Source organism: Lampetra fluviatilis, chromosome 1 (genome assembly GCF_964198595.1).
Source record: "Lampetra fluviatilis chromosome 1, kcLamFluv1.1, whole genome shotgun sequence".
NCBI classification, from domain to species: Eukaryota; Metazoa; Chordata; class Hyperoartia; order Petromyzontiformes; family Petromyzontidae; genus Lampetra; species Lampetra fluviatilis.
The window spans coordinates 397814-416599 of record NC_136275.1 but is presented as its reverse complement, the minus strand read 5'-3'; the positions used below and the strand labels follow the sequence as shown (position 1 = coordinate 416599).

Sequence of the window (18786 nt, the reverse complement as noted above, 5' to 3'; positions counted from 1 at the left end):
CGCAGCCACTGCGGCGGTCGCTTGCGGTGGAACCGGCCGGGGGGTGCCAACCATGGCCCGGCGTGGCCCGGCGTGGCCGGCACGAGCCCCCTGGTCCTCCTCCTCGTCCCCGCCACCTTCAGAGCCGTTGGAGGTTGCGGCCCTTTCCTTCACCTCCTCGCTGTGTGGCCCTCCCGGCTCTCTCTGATAGGAGGGGCCTGTGTTCGCCTTGTCCCCGCCTAGCAGCCCTGGGCCTAGCCTCCCCCGGCCTGTGGGCCCCGGCGCAACTGCACCGCCTGCGCTCTGCGAGCGTCCTCTCTCCGTGGTGCCCGGCAGCGCTCTCGGCGTCTCCGCGAATGGGAAGGGCTCGTGATGTCATCGTTGGCTCGTGATGTCATCGTTGGCTCGTGATGTCATCGTTGTGCCTTCGCTCACCCAGGAGAGCACCACCGAGTATCGAGACTCCTTTTGAGTCGGGCCCTGCCACGTTTTTCCGTAGGGGGACACGGTGGCTGTTTGTTTCTTAACCAAGTTAAATTTCGTAAACTTCTCCAAAATTTGAGAATTTTTTAGAAATTTGGCAAGTTTTGACCAGGAACTCCGGCACATAACTGCCAACTCTTCTTTGATTCGCCTCGTGGGAGCTTTAACGTCCACCGAGAAGCACGCGGCACGTAGTATTTTATGTTATGGCGCCTGCACTATTAACCAGGGGTGGGCTTCTGGATCCGAACCACGAGCGTCGGTAACGCGCCACCGCTGGGGTGGAGTGACGCGGCCTCGCGGCTTTCACCGTCAGAATCCGGCGGCCACCCCAAATGAACACTGCCGGTGCGTTAACCGTGGAAATAAAACTATATAGACTCCACGCCGACTGATTCGCAGTGGACCTAAAATATTACCTCGAGTCGGCCGTCGTGCGCCAGCATCGCGGTTTAAATTTGAACAATCGCCTCCAAATGACCTCGACTGGGATGAAGACGTGGCGATGATCGACCCCCCCCCCCCCCCCCCCCCCCCACTGCGGGCACTCAGCAGGGCCCTCCTGGAAACTAGTCGTGAGACTCGGCGATGCTTTCCTGGGTAAACGAGCGCAGGACGACAGCGACAATAAACGATGATGATGATGATGCACCACCTGACGTGCCGCGTCGTGTCTCTATCACAGCAAGACCTGCAGACCTTCCTGGTGATCTTCGCCCTCATCGCCGTGCCCTGGATGCTCTTCTTCAAGCCCTTCGTTCTGCGCTCCAAGCACCGCCGCTCGCAGCGCCTGGTGAGCTCCGGGACCCACGCGGCCGCCTGCCCTGCGCCCTGCGCTCCACACATCGCCACCCTAGTACACAGTGCCCCGCGTGCGTGTGCACTCGCGTGTGTGTGTGTGTGGGTGCGCAAGCGTGCATGTGCGTGCGTGTGTGCTGCCATTGCTGGGCACGCACCGAGATGAACACCGAGATGAACACTGAGATGATTTTCGCAGCCGTGTGGCTCGCTGAAGGTGGAATCCCTCTGTGATGACGTAAGAACGCTCGCGTGTGTGTGTGCTAACTTTGTTATATAAACCTCCACGCTACTCATGCACGGCAAGGCCACTGGATACACGTAAACCACGTGACAAATATTATATATAGAACAGGCCCCATTGTGGACAACGGACCGTGTGCCACCAACAAGAGCCATTGCCCAGTGTCACCTATTGGAGACGTCTTTCCTCTCAGGGACACGGGGTAAATGGCGGAGGTGTTGAGTGTTTGTGATGTCGGAAGATCCGGGCACGGCAGTGGCTCCCAGAGGTCGGCATCACAGGGGAAGCCCCGAAGCCAACAAGGCAGAGGTGGTGATGGCGTTGGTGATGGCGGCGGGGTTGGTGGCGGTGTTGGTGATGGCGGCGGTGTTGGTGATGGCGGCGGTGTTGGTGATGGCGGCGATGATGGTGGTGGTGGTGGTGGTGGTGGTGGCGATGAGACTGAATGAGCGGTGCGGGGAGTCTAAAGAGTGCAGGGGGTGACGGTGCATGTAAGAGGGATCGAGGTACGATGGGGATCTATCACGGGGAGGGCTCTCGCCTTTAAACACCGGGCGGGTCGCCAGCATTGGATCGGGTAAAGCCCGACTACAAAACCCCTCAACCACATTGCTTGTGTTTAACGACCGCCGCCGAGATGATGCACTCGCAGGGGGTGGCCGATGTGACGTGGGAAGGAGGCGACGTCGTGCGCGGGGGGTGTGACTTGTGAGCCGCTCTCGTGCCGCCGCAGCTCCAGAACTCGTACGTCAACGGCGGCTCCACGGACGACGCGGAGGTCGCGAGGGAGCCGCCGCCCGAGCCGGCAGATCACGGCAGCGGAGCTCACGGTGACCACGGAGACCACGGAGAGGTGACCGGGGGCAGATAAATAAAATAAAAACTCTCCACAAATAGTGGACTCTCTCACGAGCGTCTCCTCGGTCCCTCGCAACGAGTCCCTGACGGTCGAATTTGTGTTGTTCTTGACCGTTTTCAGTTTGACTTTGGGGACGTGTTTGTGCACCAAGCCATCCACACCATCGAGTACTGCCTGGGCTGCATCTCCAACACGGCCTCCTACCTGCGCCTCTGGGCCCTCAGCCTGGCCCACGCCCGTGAGTTCACCCCCAGCCCCCCCCCCTTTGTCGTAGCTGCGATCTCCCCATGGTGTTTATATCTGGGTCCCGCTGTCGGCGTCGCGTCGTCGTCACGAGAAGAAGAATCCGTTGGGGTCTCTCGCGGGGCGGGGAGGGTCACCGATTGCCGATAGCCGAGCTTTGACGGACACCTGTCGGGGCGCGCTGCGTTTTTGCCGAAACCCGCTCGGTCGCCTCGGAGAGCGCCGCGTGCCGTTGACACGCCGCGTGCGGTTGACTCGTTCTGCCGTCCCCTGGAGCAGAGCTGTCCGAGGTGCTGTGGACCATGGTGCTCAAGATGAGCCTCAAGAACGGGCAGTGGTCCGGCCTCGTCATCGTCTTCTTCATCTTCGCCGCCTTCGCCGTCCTCACGGTGGCCATCTTGCTCGTGATGGAGGGCCTCTCGGCCTTCCTGCACGCGCTGCGCCTGCACTGGTAACGCACGCACACAGACACACGAGCACAGACACACGCACACAGACACGCACACAGGCACGCACGCACGCACGCACACACACAGACACGCACACACACAGATACACACACATACAAAAGACCCCCTCCCCCCCGTATAGCCTTGACAGACTGTAGGGGCAAGTGCTGTTAGCGAGCACCTACGAAGGCCGGAACGGTACACGAGGGGGTGGGAGGCCAGCACCACACCCGACCGCCTTTGACTCCCCAATGGCGATGTTTACTACACACCGCACTCGGTACTCATTCGAGGCTGAGTTGACCTAGGGGAGGCCTAGGACCGATTCAGATAATCGTCACTGGTGTTGGCCATGAGCGTGAATCGAACCTGGATCGTCGGGTTCATAGCGCAGCGTAGCACTAACCGCTACTCCCAGCTCGCCGGTTGCGAGCCGCCCGCACCACGGCCGTCGCCGCGAGGTCACCGTGGCCGCGAGGTCACCGCGAGGTCACCGCGAGGTCACCGCGAGGTCACCGCGAGGTCACCGCGAGGTCACTGCGAGGTCACCGCGAGGTCACCGCGAGGTCACCGTGAGGTCACCGTGGCCGCGAGTGAAACCTCCGATTGTTTGTTCCACCCCTCCCGTCGCGCGCCAGGGTGGAGTTCCAGAACAAGTTCTACCACGGCACGGGCGTCAAGTTCACGCCGTACTCCTTCGAGAGCATGCTGGAGGACAGCGGCGGCGGGGACTCTGAGAGCTAGGCCCGGGGGAGCCTCTGACGGGGCCTGTCCCGGGGCCTTCTACGCAGCGGCCTCCCTGCTGCGGCCCAGCGGTCGCGCCACCCCCGGCGTCGCTGCGTTTCAAGGCCCCGTTCCGCGTAGGCCGCTTTGCGGAGCTAATCGTATAAAAGTTCAAAGTGAGTGTTTTTGTTTTGTGTTTAACCAGGTGGTGAGAGTGTCATGTTGCCAGAGCGGCCTAGGTCACGGAAGCGACAGAAGCCACAATGTGAGCAATGCAGCCAATAGACATCGGCGTGAAAGCAAGTGGCGTTGGGGGAAGAAATTCCGGACGGATCACAAACGTAGATCAACGTCAATTGAAGTTGATTTCCCGCAACGAAATTTGTCTTCAGTAAAATCACTAAAAATGTATTACAAAAAAAGCGTTTGTAGTGAAACGAAGTTGCGGACGACGCGGATTGATGGGGGCGATCGCAGTCGTTTCGGTCCCCACTCCGCTCTGCTGCCTCCTCCGCCGCAGAGACCTCCTGAGGGTCGTGGTCTCCTCTTCCCCCGTTGACAAGACGCCTTGAACGCGTTGGGCACCTTCCCGGCCGCCTGCTGCAGCCCCTAGCAGGGCTTGCCATGTCCCACGGCGCGCCGCTCTCCGCGTGTGTCACTCCCATCTTGATGTGAAGCTTTCGTGACTGCAGGAATCCATACTCTGTGGTTCTTTCAGTAAAGTCACGTAGGTAGAAATAAAATAAATCGCTTTATTTTTTCTTTTATTTCTAACTACGTCACTTTACCAAAAGAACCAAAGAGGATGTCACTCCTACTCGCAGGTGGCTGCGCTTTTGTGAAATATTTTTTCTTTAAAAAGAAAATCCTCCTTGAGGCTTTCGGTTGGTTCCGTGAGCGTTGGAGTCGGTGGTCCGACTGCATTTCCGATGAGGGCCGGCACCGCTGCGTCGCCGGCACCCTCGGCACCGGCTGCGTTGTCGCGCGCCCCGTGCCTCGCGTGCGTTCCCGTTGCCGTCGCTCCGATGGCATCAACTGGGACCCCACCGCTTGGGTCACGGCGCTGTACGAGGCTGCGCCGTCGCGAGCAACTGTTGCCACAAACCCGCGCAGTTGTAGGCCTCCGGTGACCGTGCTCAAAGGTTGAAGCGAGTTCTGCGACTGTAAATTGGTCGAATGGATTTTGAATAAACCCGACGACTGCACCTCGTGCCGTGTGAGCTGTGCACGCCGCACGCGTTGAACTTCTTTCGCACCCTACGTCGTCCACCAAGCTCGAGTCACGAGGGCGCGCTCGCGCTGCCAGGCGCAATCCACGAGCGCGCAGCTCCTCGTCGGGAGGGGGGCACCGCCGTCCCTCGGCTCCTCGCCTCGTGCGCCGTCGGGACTGAGCGGGTGAGACTCCCCCCTCGGGTGGAGTGCAAGGGGGGTGCCGTGTTGCCACTCGATGCGGGCACGGGGGGGGCCCCCCACTAGGAGTTCGGTTTGTGCAGCTTGCCAGAAGGGAGGGGGTGGGGGTGTGCATGATGCACCCTCGATGCTCCTCGCGTTGCACCGGGGACACGGGGGGGGTCGGATGCCTCCACCTCTCCCCGCTCCGTCCCCCAGCGGGTCACCTCTCGACACCCCCCCCACCCCCCCTACCCCCCCTTGGGAGCCCGGCGGTAGCTTCTGCGACGCGTCCCTGGGGTTGTAACCCTGCGCGTCGCGATGCGTTTCGCCGGTTCGCCATGGGACGGGGCCGGTGAGCGCGCGATGCGAAGCGGCTCTCACTCTGGTGTGTGGTGCAGGGTACTCTCTACAGCCGTGTACACGTGTGTGTACACGTGTGTGTGTGTACACGTGTGTGTGTGTACACGTGTGTGTGTGTACACGTGTGTCTGGAACATGTTAGTGTAGCGGTTAGCACGCTGCACTACGACTATCTCGGCCTCGCTGTGCGCTGCGTTGCACCGCTAGTCGAGTAGATAACCTTGCATTCAATAAACCCTCGGAGCCAGGATGAACGTCCAACTCCAATCGTCATTTATTGATTGTAACAAGGTAAAACTGGTGAGAAAACACAGATACAGCATCTGTTATAATCCGGAAACACCAACACAATGAACACCACAGCATCAGAACATTGTCTTAGATAACAATAGATCCTGGACGGACCAGGCCCCTACATTACCACTGAACAACTAGACAAAAGTACAAGCCGGTGCGTTGCATACAGGCACATCGTGTATTCATCCCACTGCACCCCAAAAGTACAGCATTACACATAACACTAAACTGTGGATGAGATACTTCGTCATCTTTACTCTCAGGATCGCAACATAGCCACCTGGGCACAAGTCTGACTCGACCTACTAAATCACAAGTAACATCCACAATAAGGAAAGTTGCAGGCTTCGTTACTAACTAGGCCTCGTATTTACAACAACTTAACGGCACCATAAAGGCATTTACATCACTATAACGGTCATTCCAACATTACAACAGCATTGCCAATATTATAGGAATATAAACAAACTTACAGACAATGCTTCTTAAGCTCCCACAATGGACAAGTGCGGCTGTGGTCTCACTACGATGCGATGCGTGCCGCCATCTTTAATTATCAGTAAGATGGCAGATGCCCGCGTGGTTCACTGAAAATCTAACATCGTCACTTCCTGGTCACGTGACCAAAATTAGCAACAAAAACAGGAACTTCCTGTATACATACGCTCCACATCTGCCGTGAGGCAAGACAACGACCCCGGAGACCCGAGTTCGATTCCCGCTCACGGTCAACACCAATAACGGTTTTCAGAACCAGTACTGGGCTTCCCTTAGGTCGACTCGGCCTCAGATAAATACCCGGTGCGGTGTGTAAACACATCCCCACTGGGGAGACGAAGCGGGGTCGGGCGTGGTGCTGGCCGTCCACCCCCTCGTGTGCCTGGGTGTTGGCCTTCGGAGGTGCTCGCTAACTGATTGCCCAACATCAGAGACGATGCATATGGAGGGTGCTTCAAACAAATGCTAACACTTCTTATGGGACTATCGTTTTTAATGGGAAAAACGGATAATACATAACATGTAACATGACGATGGATGTAATGGTAATAGCGACCGGAAGTCATCGAGTCTCCACTTGTTCGCCGCCGTGGTCGTCAAGTAGCCTGGCATCCTCCCCAGGTGGTCTCCAGAACCGTGAGCCACGCTTCTCGTGGCGGCGGTGAAAATTGTCTCAAGTGTCGACGTTTGTTTGAAGCACCCTGTGATTGATTATCATCAAAGCATCTCTGTTGACATGTTCACCACAAGTACGCGTGGTTCATGCCGACTTGATTCCTTGCAAAAAAAGGTTTCTATTTGTTGTTTGGATATCTGAACACCTCCTGTTGTTATTGCCAGAACGGGTAAAACCTCGTCTTATTATTCGTACTTTGATACGGGCAAAGATGTCCCATGAACGTCAACTTTGGGGCTTCGGGTCCCCGATCCGCCTCGAGGACCCTTGTGCAGTTGTACCGCCTGCACACCCAATGCCTGCACCCCTTGCTGGAGCCCGGATGTCGTCTCTATTTAGATAACTCAATGCAAACCGCTCAACCACGTGGGCCGTTCAACATTGCACGGCCACACGATCTCTGCGTTTCGTAAAACTAAAAATGGCAACGTTGCTTTGTGATTCTTAAACAGCAGTTTAGTTTACAAAAAAACCCGTGGAGGTTTTGCAACGGCGACTAATTGAGCGATGCAGAGATGTTCACTGGCTGTGATTTCCGAGTTTATTTGAGTAGTTTGTACTTTCCGCGAAACTCAACTTGCAATTGGAAACCCACGGAACCCCGCCGCTTGCTGCTGCCGCGAGGCTTTGATGAGCCAGAGAGAGCGAAGAGTTGGCAGAGGACACCCGCAGCTCGCCAGGGGGGCTCGGGGGGGGGGGGGCTCATGGTGGCTCCTCATGGGGGGGGGCCTCCCCTCCCTCCCCGGGGCTCTTCCGTTCCGTGGAGACGCGCGTGGGCATCCCGTCCGCTGGTAGCTAGTAGGAGTAGGCAGTAGCCAGTAGCCAGTAGGCAGTAGGCAGTAGCCAGTAGGAGTAGGCAGTAGCCAGTAGGAGTAGGCAGTAGGCAGTAGCCAGTAGGCAGTAGGCAGTGCCCGTCTATATGAAGACGCGAACCCCCCCAATGAGCGCGGGGGGGGGGGGGGGGCACGTGGCGGTGCGGCCCTGGAGCTGCCCAGCGACTCGAGACTCGGCCCGGGTCGCCCCCGCGCCTCTCGCCCGCTGGGGAAGGAGTCGCGCGGACTCCGCTGTGGAGAGCGAGGCTGGGTCCTGGGTCCTGGGGGGTGGTGGTGGTGGTGGTGACGATCTCGCCACTCGTGATTTCGCTGCGAGTCGCGACCTCTGCATCGTGCCCCGTGGCGAACAACACTGGCGTCCACTGTGCGCGAGACAGATCGTTTTGTCTTTTCTTTCTGCGCTCCAAGCACCGCCGCTCGCAGCGCCTGGTGAGCTCCGGGACCCACGCGGCCGCCTGCCCTGCGCCCTGCGCTCCACACATCGCCACCCTAGTACACAGTGCCCCGCGTGCGTGTGCACTCGCGTGTGTGTGTGTGTGGGTGCGCAAGCGTGCATGTGCTCGCGTGCGTGCATGTGTGCTGCCATTGCTGGGCACGCACCGAGATGAACACCGAGATGAACACTGAGATGATTTTCGCAGCCGTGTGGCTCGCTGAAGGTGGAATCCCTCTGTGATGACGTAAGAACGCTCGCGTGTGTGTGTGCTAACTTTGTTATAAACCTCCACGCTACTCATGCACGGCAAGGCCACTGGATACACGTAAACCACGTGACAAATATTATATATAGAACAGGCCCCATTGTGGACAACGGACCGTGTGCCACCAACAAGAGCCATTGCCCAGTGTCACCTATTGGAGACGTCTTTCCTCTCAGGGACACGGGGTAAATGGCGGAGGTGTTGAGTGTTTGTGATGTCGGAAGATCCGGGCACGGCAGTGGCTCCCAGAGGTCGGCATCACAGGGGAAGCCCCGAAGCCAACAAGGCAGAGGTGGTGGTGGCGTTGGTGATGGCGGCGGTGTTGGTGATGGCGGCGGTGATGGTGGTGGTGGTGGTGGCGATGAGACTGAATGAGCGGTGCGGGGAGTCTAAAGAGTGCAGGGGGTGACGGTGCATGTAAGAGGGATCGAGGTATGATGGGGATCTATCACGGGGAGGGCTCTCGCCTTTAAACACCGGGCGGGTCGCCAGCATTGGATCGGGTAAAGCCCGACTACAAAACCCCTCAACCACATTGCTTGTGTTTAACGACCGCCGCCGAGATGATGCACTCGCAGGGGGTGGCCGATATGACGTGCGAAGGAGGCGACGTCGTGCGCGGGGAGTGTGACTTGGGAGCCGCTCTCGTGCCGCCGCAGCTCCAGAACTCGTACATCAACGGCGGCTCCACGGACGACGCGGAGGTCGCGAGGGAGCCGCCGCCCGAGCCGGCGGATCACGGCAGCGGAGCTCACGGTGACCACGGAGACCACGGAGAGGTGACCGGGGGCAGATAAATAAAATAAAAACTCTCCACAAATAGTGGACTCTCTCACGAACGTCTCCTCGGTCCCTCGCAACGAGTCTCTGACGGTCGAATTTGTGTTGTTCTTGACCGTTTTCAGTTTGACTTTGGGGACGTGTTTGTGCACCAAGCCATCCACACCATCGAGTACTGCCTGGGCTGCATCTCCAACACGGCCTCCTACCTGCGCCTCTGGGCCCTCAGCCTGGCCCACGCCCGTGAGTTCACCCCCAGCCCCCCCCCCCCCCTTTGTCGTAGCTGCGATCTCCCCACGGTGTTTATATCTGGGTCCCGCTGTCGGCGTCGCGTCGTCGTCACGAGAAGAAGAATCCGTTGGGGTCTTGCGGGGCGGGGAGGGTCGCCGATTGCCGATAGCCGAGCTTTGACGGACACCTGTCGGGGCGCGCTGCGTTTTTGCCGAAACCCGCTCGGTCGCCTCGGAGAGCGCCGCGTGCCGTTAACACGCCGCGTGCCGTTGACACGCCGCGTGCGGTTGACTCGTTCTGCCGTCCCCTGGAGCAGAGCTGTCCGAGGTGCTGTGGACCATGGTGCTCAAGATGAGCCTCAAGAACGGGCAGTGGTCCGGCCTCGTCATCGTCTTCTTCATCTTCGCCGCCTTCGCTGTCCTCACGGTGGCCATCTTGCTCGTGATGGAGGGCCTCTCGGCCTTCCTGCACGCGCTGCGCCTGCACTGGTAACGCACGCACACAGACACACGAGCACAGACACACGCACACAGACACGCACACAGGCACGCATGCACGCACGCACACACACAGACACGCACACACACAGATACACATACAAAAGACCCCCCCCCCCCCGTATAGCCTTGACAGACTGTAGGGGCAAGTGCTGTTAGCGAGCACCTACGAAGGCCGGAACGGTACACGAGGGGGTGGGAGGCCAGCACCACACCCGACCGCCTTTGACTCCCCAGTGGCGATGTTTACTACACACCGCACTCGGTACTCATTCGAGGCTGAGTTGACCTAGGGGAGGCCTAGGACCGGTTCAGATAATCGTCACTGGTGTTGGCCATGAGCGTGAATCGAACCTGGATCGTCGGGTTCATAGCGCAGTGTAGCACTAACCGCTACTCCCAGCTCGCCGGTCGCGAGCCGCCCGCACCACGGCCGTCGCCGCGAGGTCACCGTGGCCGCGAGGTCACCGCGAGGTCACCGCGAGGTCACCGCGAGGTCACCGCGAGGTCACCGCGAGGTCACCGTGGCCGCGAGTGAAACCTCCGATTGTTTGTTCCACCCCTCCCGTCGCGCGCCAGGGTGGAGTTCCAGAACAAGTTCTACCACGGCACGGGCGTCAAGTTCACGCCGTACTCCTTCGAGAGCATGCTGGAGGACAGCGGCGGCGGGGACTCTGAGAGCTAGGCCCGGGGGAGCCTCTGACGGGGCCTGTCCCGGGGCCTTCTACGCAGCGGCCTCCCTGCTGCGGCCCAGCGGTCGCGCCACCCCCGGCGTCGCTGCGTTTCAAGGCCCCGTTCCGCGTAGGCCGCTTTGCGGAGCTAATCGTAAAAAAGTTCAAAGTGAGTGTTTTTGTTTTGTGTTTAACCAGGTGGTGAGAGTGTCATGTTGCCAGAGCGGCCTGGGTCACGGAAGCGACAGAAGCCAAAACGTGAGCAATGCAGCCAATAGACATCGGCGTGAAAGCAAGCGGCGTTGGGGGAAGAAATTCCAGACGGATCACAAACGTAGATCAACGTCAATTGAAGTTGATTTCCCACAACGAAATTTGTCTTCAGTAAAATCACTAAAAATGTATTACAAAAAAAGCGTTTGTAGTGAAACGAAGTTGCGGACGACGCGGATTGATGGGGGCGATCGCAGTCGTGTCGGTCCCTACTCCGCTCTGCTGCCTCCTCCGCCGCAGAGACCTCCTGAGGGTCGTGGTCTCCTCTTCCCCCGTTGACAAGACGCCTTGAACGCGTTGGGCACCTTCCCGGCCGCCTGCTGCAGCCCCTAGCAGGGCTTGCCGTGTCCCACGGCGCGCCGCTCTCCGCGTGTGTCACTCCCATCTTGATGTGAAGCTTTCGTGACTGCAGGAATCCATACTCTGTGGTTCTTTCAGTAAAGTCACGTAGGTAGAAATAAAATAAATCGCTTTATTTTTTCTTTTATTTCTAACTACGTCACTTTACCAAAAGAACCAAAGAGGATGTCACTCCTACTCGCAGGTGGCCGCGCTTTTGTGAAATATTTTTTCTTTAAAAAGAAAATCCTCCTTGAGGCTTTCGGTTGTTTCCGTGAGCGTTGGAGTCGGTGGTCCGACTGCATTTCCGATGAGGGCCGGCACCGCTGCGTCGCCGGCACCCTCGGCACCGGCTGCGTTGTCGCGCGCCCCGTGCCTCGCGTGCGTTCCCGTTGCCGTCGCTCCGATGGCATCGACTGGGACCCCACCGCTCAGGTCACGGCGCTGTACGAGGCTGCGCCGTCGCGAGCAACTGTTGCCATAAACCCGCGCAGTTGTAGGCCTCCGGTGACCGTGCTCAAAGGTTGAAGCGAGTTCTGCGACTGTAAATTGGTCGAATGGATTTTGAATAAACCCAACGACTGCACCTCGTGCCGTGTGAGCTGTGCACGCCGCACGCGTTGAACTTCTTTCGCACCCTACGTCGTCCACCAAGCTCGAGTCACGGGGGCACGCTCGCGCTGCCAGGCGCAGTGCACGAGCGCGCAGCTCCTCGTCGGGAGGGGGGCACCGCCGTCCCTCGGCTCCTCGCCTCGTGCGCCGTCGGGACTGAGCGGGTGAGACTCCCCCCTCGGGTGGAGTGCAAGGGGGGTGCCGTGTTGCCACTCGATGCGGGCACGGGGGGGGCCCCCCACTAGGAGTTCGGTTTGTGCAGCTTGCCAGAAGGAAGGAGGTGGGGGTGTGCATGATGCACCCTCGATGCTCCTCGCGTTGCACCGGGGACACGGGGGGGGGGGGTCGGATGCCTCCACCTCCCCCCGCTCCGTCCCCCAGCGGGTCCCCTCTCGACACCCCCCCCACCCCCCCTACCCCCCCTTGGGAGCCCGGCGGTAGCTTCTGCCACGCGTCCCTGGGGTTGTAGCCCCGCGCGTCGCGATGCGTTTCGCCGGTTCGCCATGGGACGGGGCCGGTGAGCGCGCGATGCGAAGCGACTCTCACTCTGGTGTGTGGTGCAGGGTACTCTCTACAGCCGTGTACACGTGTGTGTGTACACGTGTGTGTGTGTACACGTGTGTGTGTGTACACGTGTGTGTGTGTGTACACGTGTGTGTGTGTGTACACGTGTGTGTGTGTGTACACGTGTGTGTGTGTGTACACGTGTGTGTGTGTGTACACGTGTGTGTGTGTACACGTGTGTGTGTGTACACGTGTGTGTGTGTACACGTGTGTCTGGAACATGTTAGTGTAGCGGTTAGCACGCTGCACTACGACTATCTCGGCCTCGCTGTGCGCTGCGTTGCACCGCTAGTCGAGTAGATAACCTTGCATTCAATAAACCCTCGGAGCCAGGATGAACGTCCAACTCCAATCGTCATTTATTGATTGTAACAAGGTAAAACTGGTGAGAAAACACAGATACAGCATCTGTTATAATCCGGAAACACCAACACAATGAACACCACAGCATCAGAACATTGTCTTAGATAACAATAGATCCTGGACGGACCAGGCCCCTACATTACCACTGAACAACTAGACAAAAGTACAAGCCGGTGCGTTGCATACAGGCACATCGTGTATTCATCCCACTGCACCCCAAAAGTACAGCATTACACATAACACTAAACTGTGGATGAGATACTTCGTCATCTTTACTCTCAGGATCGCAACATAGCCACCTGGGCACAAGTCTGACTCGACCTACTAAATCACAAGTAACATCCACAATAAGGAAAGTTGCAGGCTTCGTTACTAACTAGGCCTCGTATTTACTACAACAACTTAACGGCACCATAAAGGCATTTACATCACTATAACGGTCATTCCAACATTACAACAGCATTGCCAATATTATAGGAATATAAACAAACTTACAGACAATGCTTCTTAAGCTCCCACAATGGACAAGTGCGGCTGTGGTCTCACTAAGATGCGATGCGTGCCGCCATCTTTAATTATAAGTAAGATGGCAGATGCCCGCGTGGTTCACTGAAAATCTAACATCGTCACTTCCTGGTCACGTGACCAAAATTAGCAACAAAAACAGGAACTTCCTGTATACATACGCTCCACATCTGCCGTGAGGCAAGACAACGACCCCGGAGACCCGAGTTCGATTCCCGCTCACGGTCAACACCAATAACGGTTTTCAGAACCAGTACTGGGCTTCCCTTAGGTCGACTCGGCCTCAGATAAATACCCGGTGCGGTGTGTAAACACATCCCCACTGGGGAGACGAAGCGGGGTCGGGCGTGGTGCTGGCCGTCCACCCCCTCGTGTGCCTGGGTGTTGGCCTTCGGAGGTGCTCGCTAACTGATTGCCCAACATCAGAGACGATGCATATGGAGGGTGCTTCAAACAAATGCTAACACTTCTTATGGGACTATCGTTTTTAATGGGAAAAACGGATAATACATAACATGTAACATGACGATGGATGTAATGGTAATAGCGACCGGAAGTCATCGAGTCTCCACTTGTTCGCCGCCGTGGTCGTCAAGTAGCCTGGCATCCTCCCCAGGTGGTCTCCAGAACCGTGAGCCACGCTTCTCGTGGCGGCGGTGAAAATTGTCTCAAGTGTCGACGTTTGTTTGAAGCACCCTGTGATTGATTATCATCAAAGCATCTCTGTTGACATGTTCACCACAAGTACGCGTGGTTCATGCCGACTTGATTCCTTGCAAAAAAAGGTTTCTATTTGTTGTTTGGATATCTGAACACCTCCTGTTGTTATTGCCAGAACGGGTAAAACCTCGTCTTATTATTCGTACTTTGATACGGGCAAAGATGTCCCATGAACGTCAACTTTGGGGCTTCGGGTCCCCGATCCGCCTCGAGGACCCTTGTGCAGTTGTACCGCCTGCACACCCAATGCCTGCACCCCTTGCTGGAGCCCGGATGTCGTCTCTATTTAGATAACTCAATGCAAACCGCTCAACCACGTGGGCCGTTCAACATTGCACGGCCACACGATCTCTGCGTTTCGTAAAACTAAAAATGGCAACGTTGCTTTGTGATTCTTAAACAGCAGTTTAGTTTACAAAAAAACCCGTGGAGGTTTTGCAACGGCGACTAATTGAGCCATGCAGAGATGTTCACTGGCTGTGATTTCCGAGTTTATTTGAGTAGTTTGTACTTTCCGCGAAACTCAACTTGCAATTGGAAACCCACGGAACCCCGCCGCTTGCTGCTGCCGCGAGGCTTTGATGAGCCAGAGAGAGCGAAGAGTTGGCAGAGGACACCCGCAGCTCGCCAGGGGGGCTCGGGGGGGGGGTGCTCATGGTGGCTCCTCATGGGGGGGGGCCTCCCCTCCCTCCCCGGGGCTCTTCCGTTCCGTGGAGACGCGCGTGGGCATCCCGTCCGCTGGTAGCCAGTAGGAGTAGGCAGTAGGCAGTAGGCAGTAGCCAGTAGGAGTAGGCAGTAGCCAGTAGGCAGTAGGCAGTGCCCGTCTATATGAAGACGCGAACCCCCCCAATGAGCGCGGGGGGGGGGGGGCACGTGGCGGTGCGGCCCTGGAGCTGCCCAGCGACTCGAGACTCGGCCCGGGTCGCCCCCGCGCCTCTCGCCCGCTGGGGAAGGAGTCGCGCGGACTCCGCTGTGGAGAGCGAGGCTGGGTCCTGGGTCCTGGGGGGTGGTGGTGGTGACGATCTCGCCACTCGTGATTTCGCTGCGAGTCGCGACCTCTGCATCGTGCCCCGTGGCGAACAACACTGGCGTCCACTGTGCGCGAGACAGATCGTTTTGTCTTTTCTTTTGGATAGAGAACTCGGACATGCGCACACACACACACACGGACACGCACACGCACACGGAGGCACACACGGACACACACACGGACACGCGCGTGTTCTGTAGTGACCCGCGGATGGCACCGCTCGCCACTGGCGCGTCGTGGGAGGCCGCGGCTATAAGAGGCGGCGGGGTGGACGCGCGCGGACGGGCTCGAGCTCTCCGCTCTGCGCGTCTCTCCTGCTTGCTCAGCCCGGCGAAGGCGGCGGGCGCGATAGCGACACAAAGAAGCAGCGCCCAGGCTTTGGGTGGCCGCCTGCGAGGGCGAGCCCACGACGTGGTGGCCCTCAGCCCTGCTAGAGGACAGCAGCAGCAGGAAAAGTAGCAGCAGCAGGAGCAACAGCAGCAGGAGCAGCAGCAGCAGGAGCAGCAGGAGGAGCAGCAGGAGCAGCAGCAGCAGGAGCAGCAGGAGGAGCAGCAGGAGCAGCAGCAGCAGGAGCAGCAGGAGGAGCAGCAGGAGGAGCAGCAGGAGGAGGAGGGGGGCCAGGGGACACGATCGGAGCTGCGTCTCAGAGTTGCTGCCGCGGCCCCGGGATTGTGCCGCGGGTGTCGTCGCGAGTGGCGCTGCCCGGCACACACCTGGACCCCCCCCCCCCGGCACACACCTGGACCCCCCCTCACCGCGCGCCCCCCCCGCAGGTAAACACGGGGAGATGGAGCTGCTGCTACTGTGCTACCCTGCGCTGCTTGCGCCTGGTTGTGTATACAGATACACACATTGTGTGTATGTATGTGTATACAGATACACACATTGTGTGTATGTATGTGTATACAGATACACGTTGTGTGTCTGTGTATACAGATACACACATTGTGTGTGTGTCTGTGTATACAGATACACACACATTGTGTGTATGTATGTGTATACAGATACACGTTGTGTGTCTGTATACAGATACACACATTGTGTGTGTGTGTCTGTGTATACAGATACACGTTGTGTCTGTGTATACAGATACACTGTGTATGTGTATACATACACACACGTTGTGTGTGTACAGATACACACACGTTGTGTCTGTGTATACCCATACACACACCTGGCCTACCCATAGGTCGACTGAGCACGTGGTGCGGTGTGTTACCATCAGCACTAGTGGGGAGACAAAGGCGGCCAAGACGTGAGCTCAGGCCACACCCCCCCCCCCGCAACCTGCCGACCTCTGCACTCACGGCCTAGAAGGGGCTGGGGGGGGGCTCTGTACGAAGAGCGAGGGGGCGATCCATGAACAGACACCCCACCGGTGTCTCGCGACCCTCAGGGCGCCCTGGAGGTTGGTGGCGCCCTGGGGGATGGGGCGAGGGCTCCCCTGGGGGTTGATGGCGCCCTGGGGGATGGGGTGCCCTGGGGGCGGTGCGGGACGTGTGGACACGCACGCCCCGAGGGCGCTCACCATCTCTTCTCTCTCTCTGCTCTCTCGGGGACCGTCTGGGTACGGATCGCCCCGTGTACACGCAGCGGTCGTGCAATGCTGCTGAGAATGTGCCGCCTTTAATATAAATGTGTAAATGTAGTCGGCGACGTTTCGGGCAATGTCCCTTCTTCATAGCACGCGTGCCCCTTTGTTTGAAGGCAGTGGAAATTAATGAACTGCCAGGGAGCCGTGTTGACGATGGCGTGTGTAGAGAATACGCACACACACGTGTGGTCTAGAATACACACACACGTGTGTGTTTAGAATACACACACGTGTCTAGAACACACACGTGTGTGTATTCTAGACACACACGTGTGTGTGTGTTCTAGACCACACACTTGTCTAGAATACACACGTGTGTGGTCTAGAATACACACACACACGTGTGTGTGGTCTAGAATACACACACACACACGTGTGTATTCTAGACACACGTGTGTGTGTAGTCTGTCGAGGCTCCCCGGGCGAGGCCTTTGCCTGAGGTCGCCGCTGTCGCGGCCACGTGGAAGCGCCGCAGTTTGCGGGAGCCGCGTCCTCGCCACGTGTCACCTGTCGCGTTTGACCCGCGACTCCCTCGCACGCCGCCTGGGCGGCAGCCACCGCCTCGTGCACGGAGAAGCGCGGTGCAGCAACAACAGCAGCAACAGCAGCCGCAGCAACAGCAGCCGCAGCAGCAGCAGCATCCTGCGTCCCGTGCCGTGGCCGCGCCCTCACGGGGAGCGGCGGCGCGGCGATTTGGGTGCGGAAAGCCGACATCGACCCCCCCCCCATAGCCCCCCCCACTCCCGGCTAACGTCAGTGGCGAGCGCAGTGACGAGCCGGCCCCGGTCGGCCCGTGCCCAGCGACCCGCGCTGAGCAGCGCGGTGCGAGCTGGGGATGGTCGCCGTCGTCCAGCAGTGGAGCGGCAGGGGGCAGTGCGGGGACGAGCCACATCACCATCATCTTCGTCCATCGTCCATCATCGTCATTACCATCATCATCATCGTCATCCATCATCATCATCCATCATCATCGTCACCATCATCATCGTCACCATCATCATTCATCATCCATCATCATCATCCATCATCATCACCATCATCATCGTCACCATCATCATCATCATCCATCATCATCCATCGTCATCATCATCATCATCCATCATCCTCATCATCATCCGTCACCATCGTCATCGTCACGGGACCCCGCCGCCGTCGCTGTTCGAGTCGCGGGGTTCAGAGTCCACGCGGCCGTCGGGGCGCTGCGCGGCGTTCTGTGGCGTCTCGCAAAGTTCCACTTCGCCATCACCACCAACATCACCACCAACATCACCACTATCAACATCACCACCAACATCACCATCACCACAACTATCAACATCACCACCACTATCAACATCACCACCACTATCACTACTCTTAACATCACCACCACCACTATCAACATCACGACCATCAACAATCTCCGCCATCACCGCCACCACTCTCAACATCACCACCACCAACAACAATCGCCACCACTCATCAGCAGCCATTGTCTATCCACTGCTGGACTGAAGCCCCCCCCCCCCGCCCGCGCCTCGTCCGAGTCTGCGCGCACGGCCTCGCCTCTCGCGGCCTCGCCTCTCGCGGCCCCCGGCGATGTCCCAGAGGAGGCCGCGGGGCCACAAGTGGCGCGACTCCTCCTCCCCACTGCTGCTGCCACTCGCCTCGACCCGCAAGCACCGCGTGAACGTCGCAGCGACGTCGCTCTCGGGGTGCGCTCGGGGTGGGGGGGAGGGGAGCTCCGTCCAGAGCAGCCCAGGAACTTCTCGCACTCCGTCTCGGACCCCTGCGCTGTTCCCTCACCCAGGGGCGTCGCGCGAAACGTCGGTCTGCTTGCAATGACGAGTGGTGGCGGTGGGGGGAGTGTGGTGGTTTGCGACCGTAGACGGTGTCGGACACCGTGCACGTGACCCGCGGGGGGTAGAGTCAACATGCAGGCTGCTGCTGCTGCTGCTGCAGATATACAGGCTGCTGTTGCTGCTGCAGGCTGCTGCTGTTGCTGCTGCAGGCTGCTGCTGCTGTTGCTGCTGCAGGTTGCTGCTGTTGGCATACAGACTGCTGCTGCAGCAA

The 18786-nt window shown here is 58.5% G+C and overlaps 1 protein-coding gene across 2 annotated transcripts in view; it reads left to right on the top strand.

Moving 5' to 3' along the window:
- Positions 1 to 10916, top strand: part of LOC144945452 (V-type proton ATPase 116 kDa subunit a 1-like) — a 30104-nt gene extending 19188 nt beyond the window's left edge. The window contains exons 17-21 of one of the 2 annotated variants that reach the window (XM_078874045.1): positions 1148 to 1255; positions 9195 to 9314; positions 9441 to 9558; positions 9863 to 10034; positions 10623 to 10916. In XM_078874045.1, coding sequence (XP_078730171.1) covers positions 1148 to 1255; positions 9195 to 9314; positions 9441 to 9558; positions 9863 to 10034; positions 10623 to 10728 — 624 coding nt within the window. In that variant the 3' untranslated portion in view covers positions 10729 to 10916. Of the gene's footprint in view, positions 1 to 1147; positions 1256 to 2237; positions 2358 to 2483; positions 2602 to 2885; positions 3058 to 3693; positions 4504 to 9194; positions 9315 to 9440; positions 9559 to 9862; positions 10035 to 10622 lie in introns of those variants that run through there. The other variant, XM_078873992.1, reaches the window with a different exon arrangement.
- The last annotated feature ends 7870 nt before the right edge of the window (positions 10917 to 18786 follow it).